The sequence below is a fragment of the Urocitellus parryii genome, chromosome 5 (genome assembly GCF_045843805.1).
Source record: "Urocitellus parryii isolate mUroPar1 chromosome 5, mUroPar1.hap1, whole genome shotgun sequence".
In the NCBI taxonomy this organism is placed as follows: domain Eukaryota; kingdom Metazoa; phylum Chordata; class Mammalia; order Rodentia; family Sciuridae; genus Urocitellus; species Urocitellus parryii.
Window position 1 is genome coordinate 110,019,087 of NC_135535.1, and position 23,638 is coordinate 110,042,724.

The following is a 23,638-nucleotide window of genomic DNA, read 5'->3' on the forward strand; positions in this document are numbered from 1 at the left end:
CTTCATCAAAATATCTACCCAAGAATATTTAATAAAACTTTTATAATAATGTGTACATGAGTTAATTGGTATGGTTAACATTATAAAATCATTTATAATGAAGTATAAGGCAGTATTACATGGTGGTTAACCATGGTAATGGTCAAACCATGGTGGTCTGACCCTGGAGCCAGACTGCCTCAGTTTGAATCTTAATTTTCCTATGGTATGAATTCTCTGCTTTGATTGTTATTAGGTCTAAATGAGGTATTATCTTCACAGTTCTTGGCAAATAGTAAGAACAATGTAAGAGTTAACTGTTATCACATCATCATCATCTTAACACTTAGAATAAACTAGGACAAGTTATATTTATGTATGTGTGCACATACACATACATATATATGCATGACTTCATGTGGTTAAATAAAGACATTTTTTAATTAAAATTAGATCATAATATTTCTGAGTTTTATAACCTTCTTTTGTATCCAACACCATATCTTATTTTTTTTTTTTTAGATTTCACTGTTTTTTTTATTGTTGGTAGTTCAAAACATTACACAGTTCTTAATATATCATATTTCACAGTTTGATTCAAGTGGGTTATGAACTCCCATTTTTACCCCGTATACAAATTGCTGTATCACATCAGTTACACTTCCATTGTTTTACATATTGCCATTCTAGTGTCTGATGTATTCAGCTGTCTATCCTATTCTCTACTATCCCCCCTCCCCTCCCCTCCCCTCCCCTCTTCTCTCTCTACCCCCTCTACTGTAAATCATTTCTTCCACTTGTATTATTCTTCTCTTACCCCTCCTTTCCTCTTATATGTAATTTTGTATAACCCTGAGGATCAACTTCCATTTTCATGCAATTTCCCTTCTCTCTCCCTTTCCCTCCCACCTCTCATCCCTGTTTAATGTTAATCTTCTTCTCTAGCTCTTCGTCCCTACCCTGTCCTTAGTTATTCCCCTTATATCAATGAAGTCATTTGGCATTTGTTTTTTAAGGATTGGCTAGCTTCACTTAGCATAATCTGCTCCAATGCCATCCATTTCCCTCCAAATTCTATGATTTTGTCGTTTCTTAATGCAGAGTAATACTCCATTGCTAACACCATATCTTAGAAACACCTTTCCATGCCATTAGATGAAATCATGAGTGTTTAAAACAAAAATCAGACGGATTAGGTCTTAAGTAGTTGTGATGGTCTGGATCCTTTTGACCAGACACATGAACATATAAAAAAAAATGTTTAACAAATCAGGCACTTAGGGGCTTTGGACCTTTGGATGAAATTTTGCAACTTTTCCTCTAAGATTTTCCAACCTATAAAAAGCCGTTGGGGATTGGGGGTGGGTGGGAGCTGGGGTTGTGGCTCAGCGGTAGAGCAATCGCCTGTGTGAGGCTTGGGTTGGATCCTCAGCACCACATTAAATAAATAAATAAATAAATAAATATTAATAAAATAAAGGTATTATGTCCAAGTACAACTAAAAATAAATATTAAAAATGCAATTTTAGCAATGTCATAAAATGTAATGAAAATATATGACAGAAATAACATTTCTTTGTCATTTATAACTGGACAAGTAGAAATAAAAATACCCTCAAAGGGAAAAGGCTCTATACTATATAATAGTATGATGTAGAAAAGTCCAATAACATCAGTTTTTTCCAATTAAATAAAAACTGTAGTCTGATTAGAATTATTAGTGAAAAATGATTTTTCTGAAATCTTTACTATCAAATTTAGTGTTTACAGGTCTGTTTGAGGTAACTTTAAAAAAGTTTTGATTGCATTCCTTAAGATGAAAAACTGTTAAGCACCTCCTATGCCAATAAAATGATGAATGCTGAATCCAAAAAAAAAAAAAAATACTTTGGGGCTATACTGAAAACCTGAGGTGCTCATAGATGTTGATGTGGCTTATTTAAAGGGTTCAGTGAACCCTGCTATATCTCACCTCACATGAGGATTATTTGTCTGATTTGTTAAGTAATAATATACAACATTTTAAAATGCTTTTCTTCAGAGCCAATATGCAAGATAGAATGCTATTTTAAAGTACCACTCTGGGAAAGACATTGAAATACCATTCTTTTAAGTAAAATGATCCATACAAAAGGACATTGTTTATTAATTATTTCTTTAAGAATTATTTCTTTCTTTACTTCTTCCTGGCTTTTCAGGAGATGTTTCACAAAGCGGAAGAATTCTTATCCAAAACGACGGATAGTGAAATGGATGACATGGACACATCAGATACCCAGTGGGGCTGGTTTTACCTGGCAGAATGTGGGAAGTGGCATATGTTTCAGGTATCTCCCATCTTTGAATTTTAGCAGAAGGGGTTTGATTCACTTATAGCATCATCTTGCTGATGTATAAATGAGTATGAATGCAAAACTTGAAAGAAACCCTAAGGAAATCAAATAGCTTAAATAATAGTTCTTCCAGTTCTTTTCCTTTTCTTCCCCCAGGTTTTCACAATAATTTATTTAGAAGAAACAGTATGTTTACAGTATGTTCAGAGTGTCAGTGTTACTAGAGTTGCATGAGATCCGACATCTGAGCCAGCTCCAAGTTTGACTTGGTAGACAGAGAGAGAGAGGGGGCAGAGCAAGTTTACATTAGACACCTTTTGTATGCCAGTATTATGTTAGGTGCTGTACACATATTTTTTTCTCTTATGCTCATTACAACTCTAAAGCAGATATTAAAACTCTTGTCTTCTAGTCAAAAAAAGTGAAACTCAGAAAAGTTAACACAATGTGTCTAGAGTCACAGAGGAGTTAAACTGAGATTTGAACCTGTTTTCAAGCCTGTGTGTGTGTGTGTGTGTGTGTGTGTGTTTCCTCACCAAGCTGTTTAAAGTTAAAGATTAAAAATTTGAACCACTTAGAAAGTACAGTTAGTGTAATTATTAGAATAATTTGTGAAGAGTGTAATAATTTGTAAAAAGGAACATTTACCCAGGTGTTGAAGGGGACCATAACCTGTTGTTGTTTCTTTGCTGGACATCTTTAAACCATTTTCAGTATGAGGATTTAGTTGAGATCTTCCCTGTGTGTTGGGAGATAGAACAGATGGTTAGTAAGTTTCCCCCATTCTTCCATTTTCCTTTGCTATGACCTTAGTATCACTTCTCTGGCCAACCCCTAATATGAACAACTGATAAATGAAACTTTCTGATTTATCTTAAAGCCGGATACCAACATTCAATGTTCAGTTAGTAGTGAAGATATCGAAAAGAGCTTCAGAACAAATCCTTGTGGCTCCATTTCTTTTACTACTTCCAAATTCAGCTACAAGATAGACTTCGCAGGTATGTTTTTTTTTTTTTCCCTAATGGTTATGTTTTTAGTATATTGATAGAGTAATCTATAGCTCTGAAGATCAGGATTAGTTGTTACATTTACAAACAGTGAAATAGGGAAGTAAATATTTTTTGTGGCACATGAAAATTGCCCCATAAATATTCAAGACTTGAATCTTCTTGAGCAACATTGCCTTTAATAAAGGCATGTTTATATACATATATATTTATATATATATAAATGTGAAAATTTTCATATATTTTGAGTTTATGTCATACTTGTTTTCTAAAATACATCAGGTATTTTATAGATCTTGGAATTTTTTTTTGTTTGTTGGTTTGTTTTTGAGATGGAGGTCTTGTTGTTGCCCAGGCTGGCCTCAAACCCTGGGCTTAAGTGATTCTCCTGCCTCAGCCTCCTGAATAGTTAGGATTACAGGTAAATGCCACCACTAATAGCTCTTGTTTTATTCATCATCCAATCTATCTAGAAATAAGTTTGAAACAGTTAGGAACTGTTTAATTTTAAAGGTCAAACATATGTTAAGTGAGAAAGCCATAATTAGCTAATGATAGTTTCAAGTCCAAAGTTTAGCTGAATGACCCTTCTCTTGGTGTCTTGGCCAGAAAACTAGTTCTTTAATGGAAATTGCCTTCTGCCATTTCTGATTTCATTGGTCCTTTCATAGATTAACCAGCTAATCTGGAAATCTGCCACGCTTTTTATTTCATCTATGATTTGTGGTCATGTTTTTAGGTAAACCATGAAAAACCTGTTGGAGTTGGAAAGATCAATAGCAGGAAGGGAGCAGGGAGTGGGGAGGAAAGGAGAATATGAGGTACTGGATATTGAATTAGAATAAGATATATTCTGTGCTTTTATAATTATGTTAAAAAGGATTCTACTGTCATGTATAACTAAAAAGAACCAATAATTTTTAGAAAGTCCCTTAAATTTTAAGTTGTTGGTATCCACTCTTTTTTTAAATATTTATTTTTTAGTTGTAGTTGAACTCAATATTTTTATGTGGTGCTGAGGATCGATCCTAGGGCCTCGCACGTACTAGGCGATCGCTCTACCGCTGAGCCACAACCCCAGCCCTAATATCCACTCTTTACTGCTTAGAGGCAAACAAGACCTAGATGGGGAGGCTTTCTTAACAAAAGTACATTTTGATTGCTGTATAGCTTAGTCTTCTATCTTTTCTTTCCCAATTTCTGGGAGTAGTATCTTTCTGACTGTGTTAGTAGTGTGCTGTAGTTAGATAGGGTGCTAAAACGTTTGAAATTCCTTTGGACGAGCCAATGCCTAGAAATGGTGAAGGAGTTTTGTCCAGGTAGAGGTTGATGCAAACAAATATCTAATAATTACTTTCCTCACCAAAATTGTTTTTCTTGCTTTTTTTTCATTATCATGAGTTAAAACTTAGATTCCCAGTCCTGAATAATCATAACTTCTTTTTAGTGACATTAGGCAAATAAACTGCTTTTTAGAGGATCCTGACATTTGACTTTCTGCTACAGTATAGGCAAACAGTGTGTGGTAGACATTTCTAGACATTTTTTTTGAAGCAGTAGTAAAATAGAATGATATATACAGGCTTCAGGCTTCATGAAGAGGATGAGGTTTATTAAAGCATTCAGTAGATAATTTAGCAAGCCACATTGATCCTAAAAGAATATTTGCTAGTAAAGTACATATTTTGAAAGCTTTCTGTCAGAAAATTAAGTTTATCAAAAAATATCTTGCCAGGTGTGATGGTACGTATCTATAATCCCAGCAACTTTGGAGACTGAGGCAGGAAGATTTCAAATTTAAGGCCAACCCCGGGCAATTCAGTGAGATCCTGTCGCAAAAATAAAAAGGGCTGAGGTTATAGCTCAGTGTTACACCCCTGGGTTCAATCTCCAGTATCACAAAAAGTAAATATCTTTATCAAACAAATTGAGTTACATATACTAATAACTCAAGTTCCCCAACCCTCTATGTAGTGATAATACTTCAAAGATAGTTATTAGTACTTAACGTACACTATTTCAAAGTTATTAGCCCCAACCATTGTACTACTAGTCAACTCAGCTTCTCTCTATAAACTGAGAAAAGTAAACTCAAAATGAGATGGTTTAAGAAGATGGCACCACAGGTTTTGCACTATGTGCTGAGAAGATCTTGCTTTTTCCCTTGAACTGTAATGATGACAGTATGTGCCGAGTCCAGGAGAATACAGAAAGCCAGGACAAACTTTACACTAGCACTTGCCTGGGTGGGTGAACTCTTTGTTTAGGAATGAAATGCTGTCAAGTAGACAAGATAACCTGGCTAGAATCTTGAATTAAGACTTATGTGGGAATGAAGACATGGATCTGGTAAATATTGCCAAGGCTGAAATATAGATGAAAGAAGAAAATGATACGTTTAGTTATTGATTAATATTTTATCACTAGAATTGGTTATATAAGTATGTGTTGGGTCTCGCCAGGTTTTCTATTTTTTTTGGTTTAGGTATACAATTTAAAGAGAAGGCAAGAAATATACAAATTTTTGAAATTCTGTGAGTTGTGCAAGTTTTATAATGGTAATGTATCTCTTTTCTCATTTCCAAAATTCTTGGAGAAATAAATCAAAGTATATTTTTCCATTTAATAAGCCAAACAGAAGGTTTAATATGATAATTTCTTTCTTTTTCTAGTACTCTTAACTTTCCTAAACTTAGAACTCTTGTATTTTATTGTCGGTATAACCTAAGTGCAGTACAGAAAGGAATAGACCCTGCATACTGAGCAGTGTATAAAATTAGCATCTTTATGTATGAGCTTAGGTCAAGCTATGAAGCTGTGCTCCCCTGAAGAGCACCTTTATGACAAGATGTATAGATGCATGGTAAAGTATCTTAATATACTCTGCTTGTCAGCTGCTCCCATATCTCCATGATTCCTGGTCATCATGTAGTGTGACTACTAATCTTCGTGACATTTTATAGCACAGTTTGTTTCTATGGCTTATCTAATATCTTTGTCTTTGTGTACAGAAATGAAGCAAATGAATCTCACCACTGGAAAGCAGCGCTTAATAAAAAGGGCTCCTTTTTCTATCAGTGCTTTCAGGTATTGTAAAGAGAATGGGGCAGAAAGGGTATTTTGCCATTTGATAGAGAAACGCATAGACTAACAATGTTTTGTGAGTCAATAAATGACTTTTTATATATTAAATTGACTTTTTAAATATTAAGTCTCTCATTTGTTGATAAAATAGCCAATCATCTTCTGTCCTCATTTCTTCTATTCTTTCCCCCTTTTGTTGTTTATTTATTGTTTTCAATTCTTGAGAATAGTATGCACAGTAGTTACAAAATGTCTTATGGCCTTTGTAATAAACCCTTAAAATAATACACTGGTAAGTTTGAATTTTAACTAAAGATATTCTCAACAGAACCATCCACTTATTTGAGTCATAAGTCCTGGGTAATTGCCCACTTTGTATCTCCACTGATTTCTACTAGGCAACTCTTAGAAGTAACTTCAAGTCTTTAGCAATTAAAAGAGACCTAAGGAAAATGTTTGCACAACAGGGCAACAGGACAGCTCCCTGGATCTACACTGAAGATTTTCTTTTTGCTCTCTCTGGCTGTACATAGTCTGAAAAAAGAGGTGTACATGCCAGATTAAATATTTGTTATTCATATGAATGTAGTTGAAGGGAAAAACCTTGGAGCATGTCTCCTTTTTTTTTTTTTTAAATGATTCCTTAAGCAAATACTGAAATTCTTTTTTTTCAAAGAATTTAAAATGAAACAAAACAAAACTAAAATAGTAGCATGTGAATTGTACAAAATACCTGTTTGCTTCCTCCAAGGAGAATTTTTTAAAAGATTTGAGCAAAAGAAAGAAATTGAAAGAATTAGGGCAAAGGAATAAATATTTTAAGTTTCTATCAGTTCGTTTCTCAATATTTGTGACTTATAATTGCATTATGATTTAAAAGTTATTCAGATATTTATATGATAAATGTGCTAATACATCTATGGAATATAGAGAATATTTTTCTTCCACCTACATCATGGTCACATTCTTTAGTACTAGGAATACAAAAAGGAATTGCTTATCTTCAAAGAGCATGTAATCTGGGAGAAAAATGAGACATTATAATGGAAAATATTATTGGATGTGTTTTATCTGGTATGCCTTTGATGGGGGTAAGAAGCACAAGTTGGGGTCAAATACTGTTCTATCCACACTGTACAAATAATATAACAACAGCAGGAGAGGGAGAGAATTAAACAGAATGGAGGACAGCATGCAAGATAATAATAAAAGGGGAGGGTAAATTAAAGAGGAAAAATAGAGTGATGAAGGTCCGGTGCTGACATAGAAATGTTCATTGAAGACTATTAAACATTTATTTCAGGCAAAGCAAATAATTTATACCTCCTATTGACAAGGAATTAATTCAGGCTTTGGGGTATAAAATTTTGTCTGTTTTTACTAGCTAAAAGATACTTAGACATTTAGGAAAAAATTTTTGCTTGTTATAGTGAAAGAACTAATTTAGAGTTATTTTAGAATTCTCTAAGACCAACATGGATGAAGAATTTGAACATTCACACAGCTGCAAAAGAGAAATACAAATCAATATCAGGCTTAAAAAAAAAACTATCAGATTGACAGAAATTTGAAAGCTTAATATCACACCTTTTTGGAGAGGTTTTTGGAAAATAGGCTTTCTCCATATTTCTTGTGAGAATGTTAATAAGGTGGCATTTGCACAGTATCTGTCAAAATCATGAATAAATATATACTTTGACCAAAAATTTAATTTCAAAGTGTTATTCTTCAGATAGACCAATGGACATGTAAAGTGATAAATAGACAAACTTTTTCTTTGTGGAGTTCTTAATACAGTAGCAAAAAGTGAAAGACAAGCTGAGTATCATCAATAGGAGTCTAGATAAATAAACCACACACACACACACACACACACACACACACACACACACACACACATTCATACAGTGGAATGCTGGGCATCTGAAAAATATTTAGAGTGCTTTTATTTATTCAACCAGTATTTATTGAGTGTCTACCATATGCCAAACTCTGTTGTAGGCACTGGGAATGAGAATACTTTCTCTGTGTTGATATGGAAAGATCTCAGATTAAGTGGATAAAAAGATGCAGAAATGTAGGCTATTTATGCTGCCATTTGTGTGAAAGAATAGTTTGGCTTATATTTACCTAAAGAGATTCAAAAGAACAAACAATTAAAAACAGTAATTACTTGGAGTAAGCAAGAATAAAGAATTGGATAGAACAAGGACTGGAGTTGGAGGGACACTTCCCACTGCATTCTTCTTTATGCACAGTCATTTTTAATGATGTTGTTTTTTTCCTAAAATTAAAATGAGTTTGAAAAAATAAACTAAGGATAGATTTGAAACTAATTTTTTTCCATTAAAATTTTTTCTATTTTCAATCGCCAGAGAGGATTGGAGTGTTAGCTTTTACTATTAAACACCCCATCATCACTATCTTTCTTTGCTCACATCCAGTGGTTTGGACACTTTAGTTTTAAAAAGATTTCTGACTGCAGTAAGCGAATTAATGTGGATCACGAAAGAGAATTTTAGATTTGACTCAGATCTTGGCGTACATAAATGGCTGATAGAGTTTCACTTTTATTCAGTAGGCAATATAAATAAGAGCTTGGGATTTTTTTTTTCCATCAGGAGTTTAATTTTTTTCCTTAGAAATACCTTTTCTCTAATCTTCCTTACATTTTAAAGAAATTTTAGAAACTTAAAATAAGACAGAACTATATAATTATTTTTGAAATTTATTGGTGTGTAAGATTGGATATTTTTCATCAAAGTTTACTATTCAATACCTGAAAAACAGTACACAGTAAGCATTCAATAAATATTTTTAAATAAAGAAACAAAGGGTTGCACTTATTGCATTTGTCATCATACCATGAACATGAAAATTTAGCTTCAGAGAAAATACTAAATTACTGGCAGTAATTATAATCAGCTTCTAATATTTTGTTTTATTTTTTGCTGTTTTAAGTTATATCTGTGAAAATGAGGCTATCCCTATGCCACCACACTGGGAGAATGTGAATACTGAAGTACCATATCAGGTAAGAGCAGGTCTGACTATCTATCCCTTAAAGAAATTAGAAAGGAGTGTAACAAAACCATGTGCTCTTTTCTTCCCAGCTTATTTCTCTGCACAATCAAACACATGAATATAACGAAGTTGCCAGTCTCTTTGGGAAAACAATGGATCGTAACCGAATTAAAAGAATTCAGAGAATTCAAAATTTAGACCTATGGGAATTCTTTTGCAGGTAAGATGATCTCTGATCTGAACCTTCCTATCTGTAAAACTTATATAGTCTTAGAGATAGTTAAACATCAGTGTTTAATTGTATTAATTTTTACTGATGTCAACATGCTGATTTTATTTTGGCATATTTCTACCTGGCCTCTCAGTGCACTTCTTTAGCATTCCTGGAGGAGTAAAAGAGAGCTACTCTTTCCCTGGGGGCTTAAAGATGTGCATCTTGACTGAAATGGACATTATAAGTCTCAGGAGCTGCTCAACTTTGTTGATGTGATTTTGTTTGGCTTAGCTTTTTATGTCAAATTAGAAACATTGTTGACTTTTTTTAATAATTACACTTACACTATATTTTTTGGGGGATGGGGGCACCAGGGATTGAACTCAGGGGCACTTGACCTCTGAGCCACATCCCCAGCTCTTTTTTATATTTTATTTAGAGACAGGGTCTCACTGATTTGCTTGCACCTTGCTTTTGCTGAGGCTGGCTCGTGATCCTCCTGCCCCAGCCTTCTGAGCCACTAGGATTACAGGCCTTTGCCACCGTGCCCAGCTACTTACACTATCTTACACAAAACTAGTGATTTGCTTGTTTTGATTTAAAGAACAGTCTAAAACATACCTTCAAAATTCTTACTTAGCTTAGAGTTTATGTAGGTTTAAAATTTCAATTTAATTTTAGATTTAAGTTAAAAATGACCTCTTAGATTGCTCATTGTGCACAAAACCTAAAAATAAATCCCATTACAGAAAACTTGGAGGTATTGTTCAGATTAACTTATTGTGCTGTATTTTTATAACAAATATTACTTAAAGTAAGTGGCTCTCTGAAATATTTTAGTTAACATTTGTAGATGAGATTGGCTTCTAATATTTTTACTCTGACTTTGAAATTTTTTTCAGAAAAATTTCAAACAAAAAAGTAGAGAGTCTAATATAAGGAAACCCATGTGCTCATGATCCTGCTTCAATATTTATCAAGATTTACCTCACATAGTCTATCTCCTTTTTGTTATTGTTGTTGGTGAAGTATTTCAAAGTAAATCCCCAGACTGTAACTCATTTCATTTCCATATACTGGACATTTAAACGACTTTTGTTTTGTAATGGTACATATAATTCTTTCTTGGTTCTAACTGATTAGTTAAATGTGGCCCATGTACATTCCAGGTATAATTCTCATAGTTGTTTATAGTAAAATAAGCTGTGTTCAGCTTGTGTTTTTATAGTTTTGACTCTTTGTACCAAACCATCTTTTATTTCTGACAATAACTGTGTCTGACTTTGGAACATTTTTTTGGTTCTTGTTTGGAGGATTCTGTTTATAGAGGAAGATAGAAAAAAGCCTTTGCCCCCTTTGATTTTATTACCTCAGTGACTGTTTTTCTGAAATGTGTTGTTGAAAACTTGATTTTTTATTTTTAATCAGACCTCTGAAGTAGAGCTCATATTGATCTCCATAATTTGAGATCCAAATAAAACCTACTGTAAAAAACTATCCCATTGGGGATATGGCGCAAGCGGTAGCGTGCTCGCCTGGCATGCGTGCGGCCCCGGGGTCGATCCTCAGCACCACATACAAACAAAAGATGTTGTGTCCGCCAAAAGCTAAAAAATAAATATTAAAAATTATTAAAAATTCTCTCTCTCTTTCTCTCTCTTTCTTTAAAAAACAAAACAAGACAAAACAAAAAACCAAACAAACCATCCCATTGAATCCCTAAAACATTTGATACTAAGAATTTCACTGCAAACAGTCTTATGTGGAGATGCCATGATTTTTTTGTATTGTCAGCCTATAGAAATCTGTGATGGTAAGTGAACTTGTCACCTGCTGTAGCATTGCAAAAATACGTAGATCTCATTGCAGGGGCAGCCTGTCATTCTGACATCTCCCTGTAAAACTAAAATAACTTAGTCAATCTCATTATCACATAACCTATGACTCACCATATAGACAGTCAGGCCCACAAGAGTCCATCAGGGATCAATTTACATGTCACTTGGGCCTTTCTTACTTCCCTCCCTTCTTTCGACAAATATGTTTTTAGCACCTGATTTGTGACAAGCACTGTTCTTAGTACTTGAGATATAATGATGTACAGAACTATAGATGAAAAGGCAGGCCTCTGCTACCCAGAAATATAGGGATGAGCACAGGGCATCATGGGAGCACAAAGTGAGGGTTTCTATCCTCCCTTGCTGACAAAAGTAGGGTGTGGATTATGGAATGGGGTATATTAGATAACACCTCCTAAGGCAGGTGTCAGTTAAGCTAGACACAGATAGAATAGAGAAAGGACATCCTAGGCTTTGGGAACAGCATGGGCCAAAGTCTGGATATAAGAAAAGAATATAGAAAGTTGAGAGAATTTCAGATTGAATAGAAAATTACCATGAATGGTGAGACAGGAGGCTAAAAAAGTAGTCAGTAGGGAGAGCTTGCGGGAGTTTATATCAGAACCACTGAGTGGTTGTATAATTTTATTCAGTAACCTTAGTTGAATTCAGTTGATCCAGAGAGTTTGCAGGTGCCAGACTTTATAAGGGCTTTATAAGCTAAACTAAAAGGTTTTCTTTCCCTGGAATGGTAGAAAATCCTTGTAAGACTTTAAGCAAGAGGGTGATGGATCTGATTTGAATTTTAGAAAAATAATTCATTAAGCCATACTGTGGGGAAGGTTTCAAAGCAGTGGTTCTCAACTGGAGTGATTTTGCCTACCAGGAAACATTTAATAATGACTGGAGAAATTTTTAATTGTCACATGGTGGGTTGGAAGGTGCTAATGTCATCTATTAGATAGAGACCAGGGATACTAAACATCCTACAATATATAGGACTGCCAGAACAAAGAGTTATCCAACCCCAAATATCAATAACGTCAAGACTGAGAAACTCTTATTTAAAAAGGAATCACAGTTTGAAGCATGGAGATCAAGTTAGAAAATTATTTCAGTAATTAACCGGAGACACAGTGGGTGGCCTAAACCAAAGTGATATCTGTTGTATATAGGCAAAGGGGACAGTTTTGAGATCTTGAGTATGTAAAATGGTGGGACTTGGTGCTTGAATTAATGTGTGTGATGGGGTAGGTAAATGAGACAGAAAAGGTAACTCCCACATTTCTGGACTATTTGTTTTAGTTGACTAAAGGATATGGGTAGAAACAGGCCTTGGTCTTTATAGGGACAATGGAAGGTTCCCTGGTGGTTGATGTAGAGCATTTGATATACAAGTCAAGAGCTTAGGCAAGTAGTTTAGAGACAAAGGCTTTGGAGTTTTTAGAAAATATGGGGCAATATAAACTATAGGGATGAGTAAAGATGACCAGGGAATGTGTATAGATTAAGAAAAATTAACCAAACTCTGGAAGGAATGAACAGAGAAAGAGAAAACCTAAAGAGGAAAGGAAGAAGTATCAACCACGGAAGGTAAAAGAAAACCAAAAGGATGTGGAGTTGCAGAAGCTGAATGAAGAAAGTAGTTTATCCAAATAGACATCATCTGCCAGGCCCCATACTGAAGAAATGCCAAGAAAGATAAATATTAAAAATGTCCTTTGGGCTTTGTAACCTAAAGATCATTGGTAACCTTGATCAAAGCATTGGTAGATGCTTTATTGTGTGTACAAGCAAATGTCAACAACTCTTAAGAAGCATGGCAGTGACAAGGATGAGAAATGTGAGAAGATAGAGAAAATGTTTAAGGAAAAGTGTTTTTGTTATGTTGTGTTGTTTTAATTTAATGATGAGTGAGATCTGAGCTTTGTGATTGGAAGGAACCTATAAAGGAGAGTTTAGAGACATGAGAAAAAGGGGGGAGCATAATTGATAGATTAAGACTCACAAAGAGGCATGACAGAATGGAATTCAGAGAACACATGTTAGAAAGGAGGGAGAGAGAGTGTCCAGTTAGATTGGTAGGTAAATAGAGATAGAGGATGAGGAGAAGAGCTAGGTTAGAGTCTCATGCCTTCAGTTTCTATGTGAAATAAGAAATGAAGTCACCTATATAGAATGAATTGTTGTTAGGAAGGTGTGGATAAAGAGGGAAAAGGAAAAGGGATAGGAGAGATTTGAAATGGACACTGTGGAAAATGGGAGAGAAAGAGCTAACTTGGGACCAATAGGATTTCTATCAGTGTTGAGAATTTAGCTGAGATTGGAATATGTGAATTTCCAGTGGAAATCATGGGAAATTTTCTGTGATTCACATCAGCAGTATAAATATAAGAGTAGATAGGAGAGATGATGAGATTGATCCAGAGTTGGGAAGTATAAGACAGCTAGGAAATAAGATCTGTGAAAACTTCTGTCTCCTTAAGAATGTAGATATTGATAGATCAGATATTCTCAAAACTGACTGCATATCAGAGTCTCCGTGGAGCTCTTTAGCAAATAGAGATGCCTGACACTTGTCCTAGATTCAGCAAATCAGAACCTTTGGGTTTTGAGAATTTCCTCTCTTAAAAGGTCTATAGGTGTTTCTGATGTTCATCCAGAAGGGAAGACCACTGATCTAAACCTAGGTAAACTTCATTGCAGCACATGAAGACATTCCTGCTCCAGTGCAGAGCATGTGACATACACAATTTAGCTTTTCTGGCACTCTGGTCCCTAAGATGGAGGGTAATATTGAGATGTCTTTGAGAAAGGGTGCCACAGTACTTTTAGTAAGTTCAGAAGTAATTGTGGGTTTGGACACAGTTTGGCAGGGCTGTGAAGAATTTAGTGTAGTCCTGTGTCTTTCCTTGCAGGTTTAATCGAAGTTCAAGAGGCCCTGAAACTCAACTCTATCCTTTCTGGAACCCTAAAGATATAGTCTGTGAGTGTCCACATTTCTTACGTGCCTTCATCATGGACACTTAAATAAATAAAACTTGCTGTGGGGATATGGAGCTTTAACCACCTGCCCAGCTCTGCCTCCAGCAGAGATGTTTGCTCTATCCAGTCCAGTAACCAGTTTATCATTGCCTGCTGATGGCCACACTCCAGGCTGTTTAGGCCACAGTTTATTTATAATATCTAAGATACACTGGAGTAAATTTTCAAACCAAGATTCATTTTAATCTGTGCCTGAAATATAGTGACAAGTGAACATCCTGATTTTTTAGAGTGAATTCTAGTCATCATAACTCATGGAACTTGACCTTAGAGGGATGTGTTTTAAACACATTTTTACTTTAAAAAATGGTATGAATTCATGAATGCCAAACTAATAGGATTGCCATAGTGGTAATTTGGAAAATTCCTTACAGTCTAACTTGATTTTTATGAAGTAGTGGAGAAAGTTTCTTATGTTGAAGACATGGTATGCCAGGTCATAGTACAAAGAGAAAAATTAGTAGAAGTCATGCAAAGAGTAACTTGAATGGTATGCATGCTTTCTTCTTCAACATTTTTATCAGGAAGTTAGATGAAAATGTAGAAGACTTGCTTATCATTCTTGTGAAAGATTCAAAACTAGAAGGGGTAGTTTATTTGTTTCGTGAGTGAATCAGTAGTCAGAAAGACCTTGGAAGGTTGTAAGTAGGTCAAAACATACACTATCTTTTTTATAACTATTTTTCTTTGTTAAAAAAGGAACAGACATACATTATAAGAAAAGAAAAAGTGAGACATAAAGTTCTAAAACAGAAAGTTGGTATGTATAATTTGTTCTTGTAAAAACCTGTGTTTTTTGTGAAATAAATAATTGCTTACTGCATATCCCTCTAATGTCAGTCTCAATGGTCTGGAAAGATTGTTGCAGTAGATCAAAGCATATGTATTTAATTTTGATACATATTATTGAATGACTTGAGAAAGATCATAGACATTTTAATTTCTGTCATTTAAATGAATGTATACATTTCTCCACATATTCACTGAGCTTCATGTTGATAAAATTTGTTGACTTGAGGGATGGATAAATTTGTTGTTTAATTTTTACTTTTTAAATTACTATATCAAGTTTAAAGCTTAACTGCAAGAAGTCTACAGATTAGATTGTACAAATTCATCAAGCTCAGAGGTCTGGTTTGAAAAGTCTTGGGAGTTTTAATTGACTGCACACATTAGATAAGCAGTTTTATGCCTCTGCTACAAAACTGAATTCAGTGGTTTTGGTGAAGTCAGTGCTGTCTGATGATACCTGAACTCTATTTCTATTTCTATTTCTTACCAACAGTTATTAACTAGAAGGTATCTATCAGATTTATGTTAGCTAAAGAAGGTCCCGTAAAGAGAAAGACCTGGAAGCATTGCTGTGTGAAGACTAATTGAAGGAACAGTATATGTTTAACCTACAGAAGAAAGCCCAATGAGATGTTCATACTTATGTGGGGGTATTTATAGAGTTGTTTTAAAAGAGTGATTCAAATTGTTCTGTGTTCAGAAGAGAACAATGACAACTAGTCAGTAGAAATAATGGAAAGGCAGATTTTGGTTCAGTGTTGGGTGAGAGTACTTGTTGAGAGCCACAGCCCAAGGGGCCCCAGCAGACTTCCAGCTGCCAGCTGATGATTGGCTCACAGCGGCCCCAGCAAACTTCTAGCTGCCAGCTGATTGGCTCCTCTCTGGTGATGCTCATTGGGTTGTTTCCCCGCCCTTTCAGACCTCGGAGCTGCTCATTGGGGGACCTTTTTTGGCTCTCTAACAATTACAGCTGATCATAAATAGAATGAATGTTCTGTCTTGCAAAGCAGTAAGTCCTTGATGCTGGAATGAACTTAAACAGGCAGTTAGCTATCACAGGTGTAAAGGGGAGGGATTATTTTTAAAATGTCTTTTTAATGAAATATTTCGAAAGTAAAATGCAGCAGATAAATTTTCAGACACCTGTATGCCTACCAGATTTAACGCTTTAATACTTGCCCCACTTTCTTCATCTTTGCATATTGTTCTTTTAAAAGTATAAAACATGACATATACAACTGAAGTATTTACACTATCCTCTTCTGGTCTTCTTCTTTACTTTTCTATAATGCCTTCTTGTTTATATTTTCATAGTTTTTTACTACATACATATCTCTATTTACAATATACAGTATTATTTTGAGAAATGTGTGTATATTTACAACATTCTTTTTACATCCAAGATTATTTTTCAAATCTACTGTTAATGCACGTCAGTCTAGTTTATTACTCTTAACTTTGATATGTAAATATATAATTATATATTCATTTTTCTGTGAAAGAATTCGGGGCTTTTAGTTTTTGTCTTTTCAGTTACAATTCGTTCTACATTGAATGTCTTCTTATGTGTTAAAAAGAGATGTGCCTGTTGGAAGAGCTGGGTGTGGTGGTACATGTCTACAATCCCAAGGACAGGGATGGGCGGGGAAGACTGAGGCAGCAAGATCACAAATTTGAGGCCAGACCCAGCAATTTAGTGAGACTGTGCCTTAAAGTAAAATACAAAAAAGGCTAGGCATGTAGCTCAGTGGTAGAGCACCCTGGGTTCAATCCCCAGTACAAAAAAAAAAAAAAGATGTGTCTGTTTGAAAGAAAGTTAAACTTGATGACTTAATGTTCCTTCCATCCATAATATCCCAAATTCACATCAATTCAACTAATATATTCTAATCTCTGGAGATAGAAAGATGTGGCCCCAGCTCAAAGAATTCGCTGTCTAATGACCCTGTGAGCTTTGTGTTTAATTATTTATAATCTCATTTATAGGCATCTGTAAAGCTTAGCTGGTTTAAGCCATCAATTACCTTTACTATGATGAAGCATAGTCTAGATATCTATATTTTGGGGGAAATTTTTTTAAAAATTTTTTCTTGGTTTTTTGGGCTGGGGAAGGGGAATGCTGGGATCAAACTCAGGGTTCTGCACGTGCTAGGTGAGCATTCTAACACTGCACTACATCTCCAGCCACTTTTGGTATAATTTTCAACCTTTAAGCTCAATTTAATTAATAATTTTTGAGGAGATGATTTAAGTGTCCAAGAGCATTGGAAATTATGTCTTTTCCAAAACTGCTTTGTCTACTTAGGATTTATATTAAAGATGTATTTTTTTTGTCTTAGCCTTTCTATTGAACATTGTTCTTTAAAAAATTACTAAATGCTACTTATGGTCTGTTTCTGTGTGTGCTTTTGTGTCCTTATGTGTATTGTGTTTTTAGGAAAAAGGCTCAGCTCAAGAAAAAAAGAGGTGTCCCTCAGATTAATGAACAAATGCTATTTCATGGTACCAGCAATGAATTTGTGGAAGCAATTTGCATTCATAATTTTGATTGGAGAATAAATGGTATACATGGTGCTCTCTTTGGGAAAGGTAATTATCAGAATTCCAGGTCCAAATTTAGTTCTAGGATTCTCCCTCTTCTTTAGAGATAATTGGCAGTTATGTAATTCAGTAGTAGTTAAAAGTTACTGTCCTGGGTTTCAGGCACATCCTCAGAGTTTCTGAGCTGCAGATAAGTCAATTCTTACGTGCATAGGATGAAGTAAGACTCTTACACTTCTGTCAAATTAAATAACTCCCCAAGTTCTAGTTATTCATATGGGGCATCATGTCCATGTTGAAGAATTTTTGCATTATATGTAACATTCAGGTATAGTCTTTTATATGTATAAGCCTACACACTAAATTGCTTTATGGAAAAGATAGATAGATAGATAGATAGATAGATAGATAGATAGATAGATAGAGTGAGTGATAAAATAAGTTAATTATATTATGCACCAGTATAGGTACTAGTGATTTTATTTTATTTTTTTAAAAATAATAGGTGAGAATATTAATGGGCAATAAGGAGTAATTGGGGGAAACTTTATCTTATTTCTAATGTTATGAAAGTCTAAATTCTCTAGTTTATGCCCACAACTCAAGCAAATTAAGGAGAGATGAGGGGTAAAGGTCAGGGATGGATATTTATTTTTCTAGTCTTTACTCTGTACCTTACTTCAGCAAAAGAATTACGATGTAGGATCAGGATATGCTACATTTTGAAAAAGTAAATTAATTTAAAAAACCTACAGAAAAGGCCATCTCATTTATTGAACTGTAAGAGGGTCAGAAAAATCTTAACACAAATCCATTGATATTGAGTAAATATGACACTTTGTAATTCCAAAAATGTTTAGAGTATTGCCTTAATGATAATTTTTACTGTCTACCATTTCTAAAGAGTCAGCTTCTGTTGAGTTTTCATGTTTAGAAATTGAACTGGTCAAATTGTTATATTCTGACAGGAACAGCTATGTTAGTCAGCTTTATGTTACTATAACAAAATACCTGAAACAACTTAAAAAGAGGAAAGGTGTTTTGGCTTATACTTTCACAGTTCCCTTTGAGAGTATTCCCTCAGTGACCTAAGACCTCCCACTAAGTTCTGCCTCTTTGCATCAAGCTGGGAACTAAGCCTTCAACACATTGCCTTTGGGGAACTTTTAATATCGAAACCGTAGCAATAGCTTTGTACTCTCAGAAATCTTTTTCTGGACATAAAGTTCTGTTATTTCCAGAATTGTTATTGGATTATAACCATGTATCTAGAAGTATGGTTTCTTGGGGTTTGAACTCATCTCTGTTACTTGAAGTTTTCTATGTCATCTCCAGAGCTTAGCTGAGGGAAGAGTCTTAGTAGAAAGAAATAAAAGTGGGAAGAAGGTCCACATGATAAAAATTCAGGTCCTGCCACACTTTTAATCACAGAACAGTTTTATTTACTGGGCTTCTTTGCAAGACTTTTTGAAAACAGAAGTCTGGTATCTGCAGTTTAGTGGGAGTGGAGGAGGGTATTGGCAAGGTCTGGCGTATACCAATAAATCTATGCCTCTGGCAGTCTGCACTGCAGCTGTCCCCAACAGATGGATTTCTATTCTTTCCTTAAGGATCTGCAGATGAGGAAATTCCACATCTATTTTTTGTTATACAATTCCATGAGTCTATTCTCCTGACAATTAGAATGTTTTTGTTTATGTTTAGTATATTCTTAGGAGTAATCTTGGCTCTTTTTGGTCCTTTTTGTTCAAGGAACCTATTTTGCTAGAGATGCTGCTTACTCCAGTCGCTTCTGCAAAGATGACATAAAGCATGGAAACACATTCCAAATTCATGGTGTCAGCTTGCAACAGCGGCATCTATTTAGAACATATAAATCTATGTTTCTTGCTCGAGTGCTAATTGGAGATTACATAAACGGAGACTCCAAATACATGCGACCTCCTTCCAAAGACGGGAGCTATGTGAATTTATATGACAGCTGTGTGGATGATACCTGGAATCCAAAGATCTTTGTGGTTTTTGATGCCAACCAAATCTATCCTGAGTACTTGATAGACTTTCATTGATTTCACTTCCAAATCTCAGTGGTCAAGAAGTTTTGTTCTTTCTTGCAGGAAGATTTGCTCTCCTGTCATCTAGCCACTAAATGTTAAATATCTGATACTTTTGAAACAGATATGAAAAAAAAAAAGTGGCCTCCATGTAAAAAGACATACTGACTATAAGGTTGGTTTTTTGTTGTGTTGTTTTTGTCTGTTACCCATAGTCTTGTAAAAAATTAATACCATTGCCATTTTAACACACAGAATGAGAGATACCATTCCAGATTGAATTAGCTGAGTCTCAGTTACCATGGTCATACAGTCTTTAAAGTTTACATATGTGTGATCAGGATAAATGATTTTAGTACAGATGGACTTATTCATCTATGTTCAAAAAATAAAAATATAGACACATATGTCCCTGTAGAGGAACTGATCCTTTATAAATTGAATTTTGGTATTACTATTTAGCAATTGACATGTTGGTTTTTTGGAATTCTGAAGGGGATAATTAAAATCCTGAAACAGTCTGGGCACTTTGATAGAAATAAGAAACAAAACATTATTTGCAGTGTTATCAGACACGCCAGAAGGAGAAAACCAAGACAGTGCTCTGCTTCTAGTTACCTTAGGATACAGGCTGCAGTCCCTGACTTACTCATGTTATTTTCTTCTGTCTCCTGCACATGAATTGACAATTGCTGCAGACCGTAATCAGCCTACAGTCCATCCACCAGGGCTCTTGAGTTCTTGAACCAAGACTTGCTATACAAGGTTTTTACCACATCTTCAAAGTGCAGCTTTTACTTATTGTTTAAAACATTTCTTTCCCCTTTGTGTTACAGTCCCTCCAGTGATCACCTCTAAGATGTTTTTATCGACCCTACTACAACACACATAGCTTTTCAACAGTGATTCCTAAAATTCACATTTCTAAGTGGTATCTCTCCATTTTGAATGATTGCAGAAGTGGGATGCTTGGGAAAAAATCTAGTTTATCCTTTTGAATAGCACTTGACAACCTCCTAACCCTCTTGAACAGTTAGATACAATTAATGATTGTTATTTAATGGTAGTTGGTTTACCTGTTCCATCTATTTTGCTGTTCTGTTGTAAGGAAGAATATGTAGTATTGGATCAGCTTCCTTCCTGTCCGTGTTCTAGCAGAAGCTAGACGACAACTTGGCAGGATATCATGCAGTTCAAGTATAGGATGAGGAATTGCCCATGATTGTTGAGAGTCTTTCCAACATTGATTTTTCCATGATTCTTCCTGAAAAGGAGAACAGCTGTGCCAAGCCTTTCCCGGAAAACCTTTTTCTAACTTCATAATACTGAATTCTCTCTCCATTATCCTCACCCAGTGAGGCTAAGTGTTTCTGAACTCAACTTAACTTTCAGTAAGTATCCATGCCTGTATTTTTCTCTCTAATCATTTTAATTGGGGGGCATCTAGAAATAATAAAAGTAGAATATATGATTAGGGATGGTAATTCTTTAAGTGCAATATATCAGCAGATTTGCATTAGAGCCCAGAATATATATAATTGTGCAGTGGTAAGAAAATAAGTAGTGCACAGGAAATTGTGTACATAATACGTTGAAACAAAGCAGCAACAAAGATTTCCTGACTCAAATATGCACGTTTGCTGCTGGTTTAGATGAAGTGCCGTGAATATATAGAAAGAACCTATTTTAAAAACATGCAAAGAGCATCATGGAAGTCACTGGAGATAAAGCCACTAAGCTGCCATGGAGAGGTATCCCAGCATGTCTCTAGACTAATCCAGAAAAAACAATGTCAGAGATATTAGCAATTCAGATTTTCAAAATCTTTCTATTCTGTTTATTTATTTACTTATAAAAAATGTTGAAACATTTTCAACATGGCCATCTCTCCTCTCCCCACCCAACTTAACATGCATACCTGTCTCTGCACTTGAATAACTGCTAAAGTATTGGGGAGTTATTTTTCTTTTAGACATGTGTAGATCTTATCTCGGGGTGACTAAGAGCCTAGAGTTAAGTATTTTCAAGCATACTTGTGCGAACTTTGAGCCTGCTTGGTTTATGTGAGGTAAGTATAATGTACACTGCAGCAACCATTATAAGAAAGTACTGTACTATTCTCATCTGAGAATGTGCTGCCAACTCCCCTTTTATTAAAAAAAACCCTGATTTTGATATGTATTTTAAAATATGATAAAGTTCATCGAAGTTAAAATTTTATTTCTTTGTTTTAGTCAGTAAGTGAAGATGAAAGTCATATGATTGGTTGAGAAATCAGGCTGGACATATTTGTTTACCATCATTTCCTCTGGTCATTACATAGTGTGGGTTAGGAGAGTAAGGAGAAGCTATTCCAGGTTAATGACAAAAGGTTTTTAAAACTCTTCATTGGATAAATTCCAGCTAGTAGTGATTTTCCTGTTTTTCACTTTGGTGATACCAGCCTCAGGGTACAAATAAATGTGTTTATATAAAAAAAATTCCATGAATCTTTTAGTTAACAAACAGGAAGGTTTTGTATTAGTACATCATTTCATTTCTGGACTGTTGATAGTGATGATTTGGAACTATTTTAAATATATGGATATGTTGTTTTTACATTTGGTGATTAAAGCTTTCTGTAGTAGGTTTTGGTTGTCTGTGTATGTCATATATTTGTTTCTTCAATCTCTGTTTCTCATCTCCACCTTGCATTATTTAAGCGCAAGTTTTCAGCTCTAACCTAATGGACTCCCAAGGCGTTTTTTGCCTGTAGGCTCCTACGTACCACAGTTGCTGAAGGGGAATGTCCCTAGTTCTTAGTTTGAAATACCATGAGCCACAGTTAATCAATAACCTGTGGAGAAAATAATTTACTCAATCTATGCTGTTGAGAATTCCAAAACAGATCAAGGCTGGGAACCAGTAGCTGTCCTTTCCTTTGTGGGTGCTCTCCTGGCTCAGAGGAGCGGTTCTGGGGGTGGGGTGCCTGTAGTCATCCAAGGAGTACACTTCCTACAGCCCTTCTAACCTCCAACCACTCCCAGTATGTCCGTGACAAAAGTGAAAACATTCCATTTAATCTGTAAGCTTTGATTGGCAAAAAAGGAAGATCTCAAAGGATATCCTCATTTTAGAACTGAGAGAAATAAGGACAGAATGATTGAGGTTTGCCAGTGGACACAGTCTAGTTTTCCACTTGCTAAATATCATGTCTCAAATGTGCATAAATTTGAACTAGTTACTAAGACTCATTGTGATGAAAAGTCACTCAAGCTTTGATTGATGGCGAGAAGTATGACATCTTTACAAATTTGTTGCTAGTACATTCAGGTCGTTGAGGTCACCTCCCAGGTTGCCAGGAATAACATAAGAAACAATCCTCTAATGACCCCAACCATTTTAGCTCCCACATTTTTCTCTATTGTTGGGGAAGTATTTTCTGTTTTGTTTTCTTTTTCTGTACACATTTTTTTATTCTGTAATTGTAGTTGTACATAATGGTGGGTTTGTTGTTACATATTAGTACATACACATACACATAAATATAATATGACAATATAATTTGGCCAGTTCATTTCTTTTTCTTTTTTTTTAAGAGAGAGAGAGAGAAATTTTTTTAATATTTATTTTTCATTTTTTTGGTGGACACAACATCTTTATTTTTATGTGGTGCTGAGGATCGAACCCAGTGCCCCACGCATGCCAGGTGAGCGCGTTACTGCTTGAGCCACATCCCCAGCC

General features: G+C 35.0%; 1 protein-coding gene across 1 annotated transcript in view; it reads left to right on the forward strand.

The window, feature by feature from the left end:
• Parp11 (poly(ADP-ribose) polymerase family member 11) overlaps positions 1–22,487 on the forward strand; it is a 58,578-nt gene extending 36,091 nt beyond the window's left edge. The window contains 9 exon segments of the mRNA XM_077798668.1: positions 2,179–2,307; positions 3,194–3,314; positions 5,809–5,852; positions 5,854–5,881; positions 6,335–6,410; positions 9,369–9,441; positions 9,521–9,651; positions 17,758–17,909; positions 19,614–22,487. Coding sequence (XP_077654794.1) covers positions 2,179–2,307; positions 3,194–3,314; positions 5,809–5,852; positions 5,854–5,881; positions 6,335–6,410; positions 9,369–9,441; positions 9,521–9,651; positions 17,758–17,909; positions 19,614–19,930 — 1,071 coding nt within the window. The 3' untranslated portion in view covers positions 19,931–22,487.
• The last annotated feature ends 1,151 nt before the right edge of the window (positions 22,488–23,638 follow it).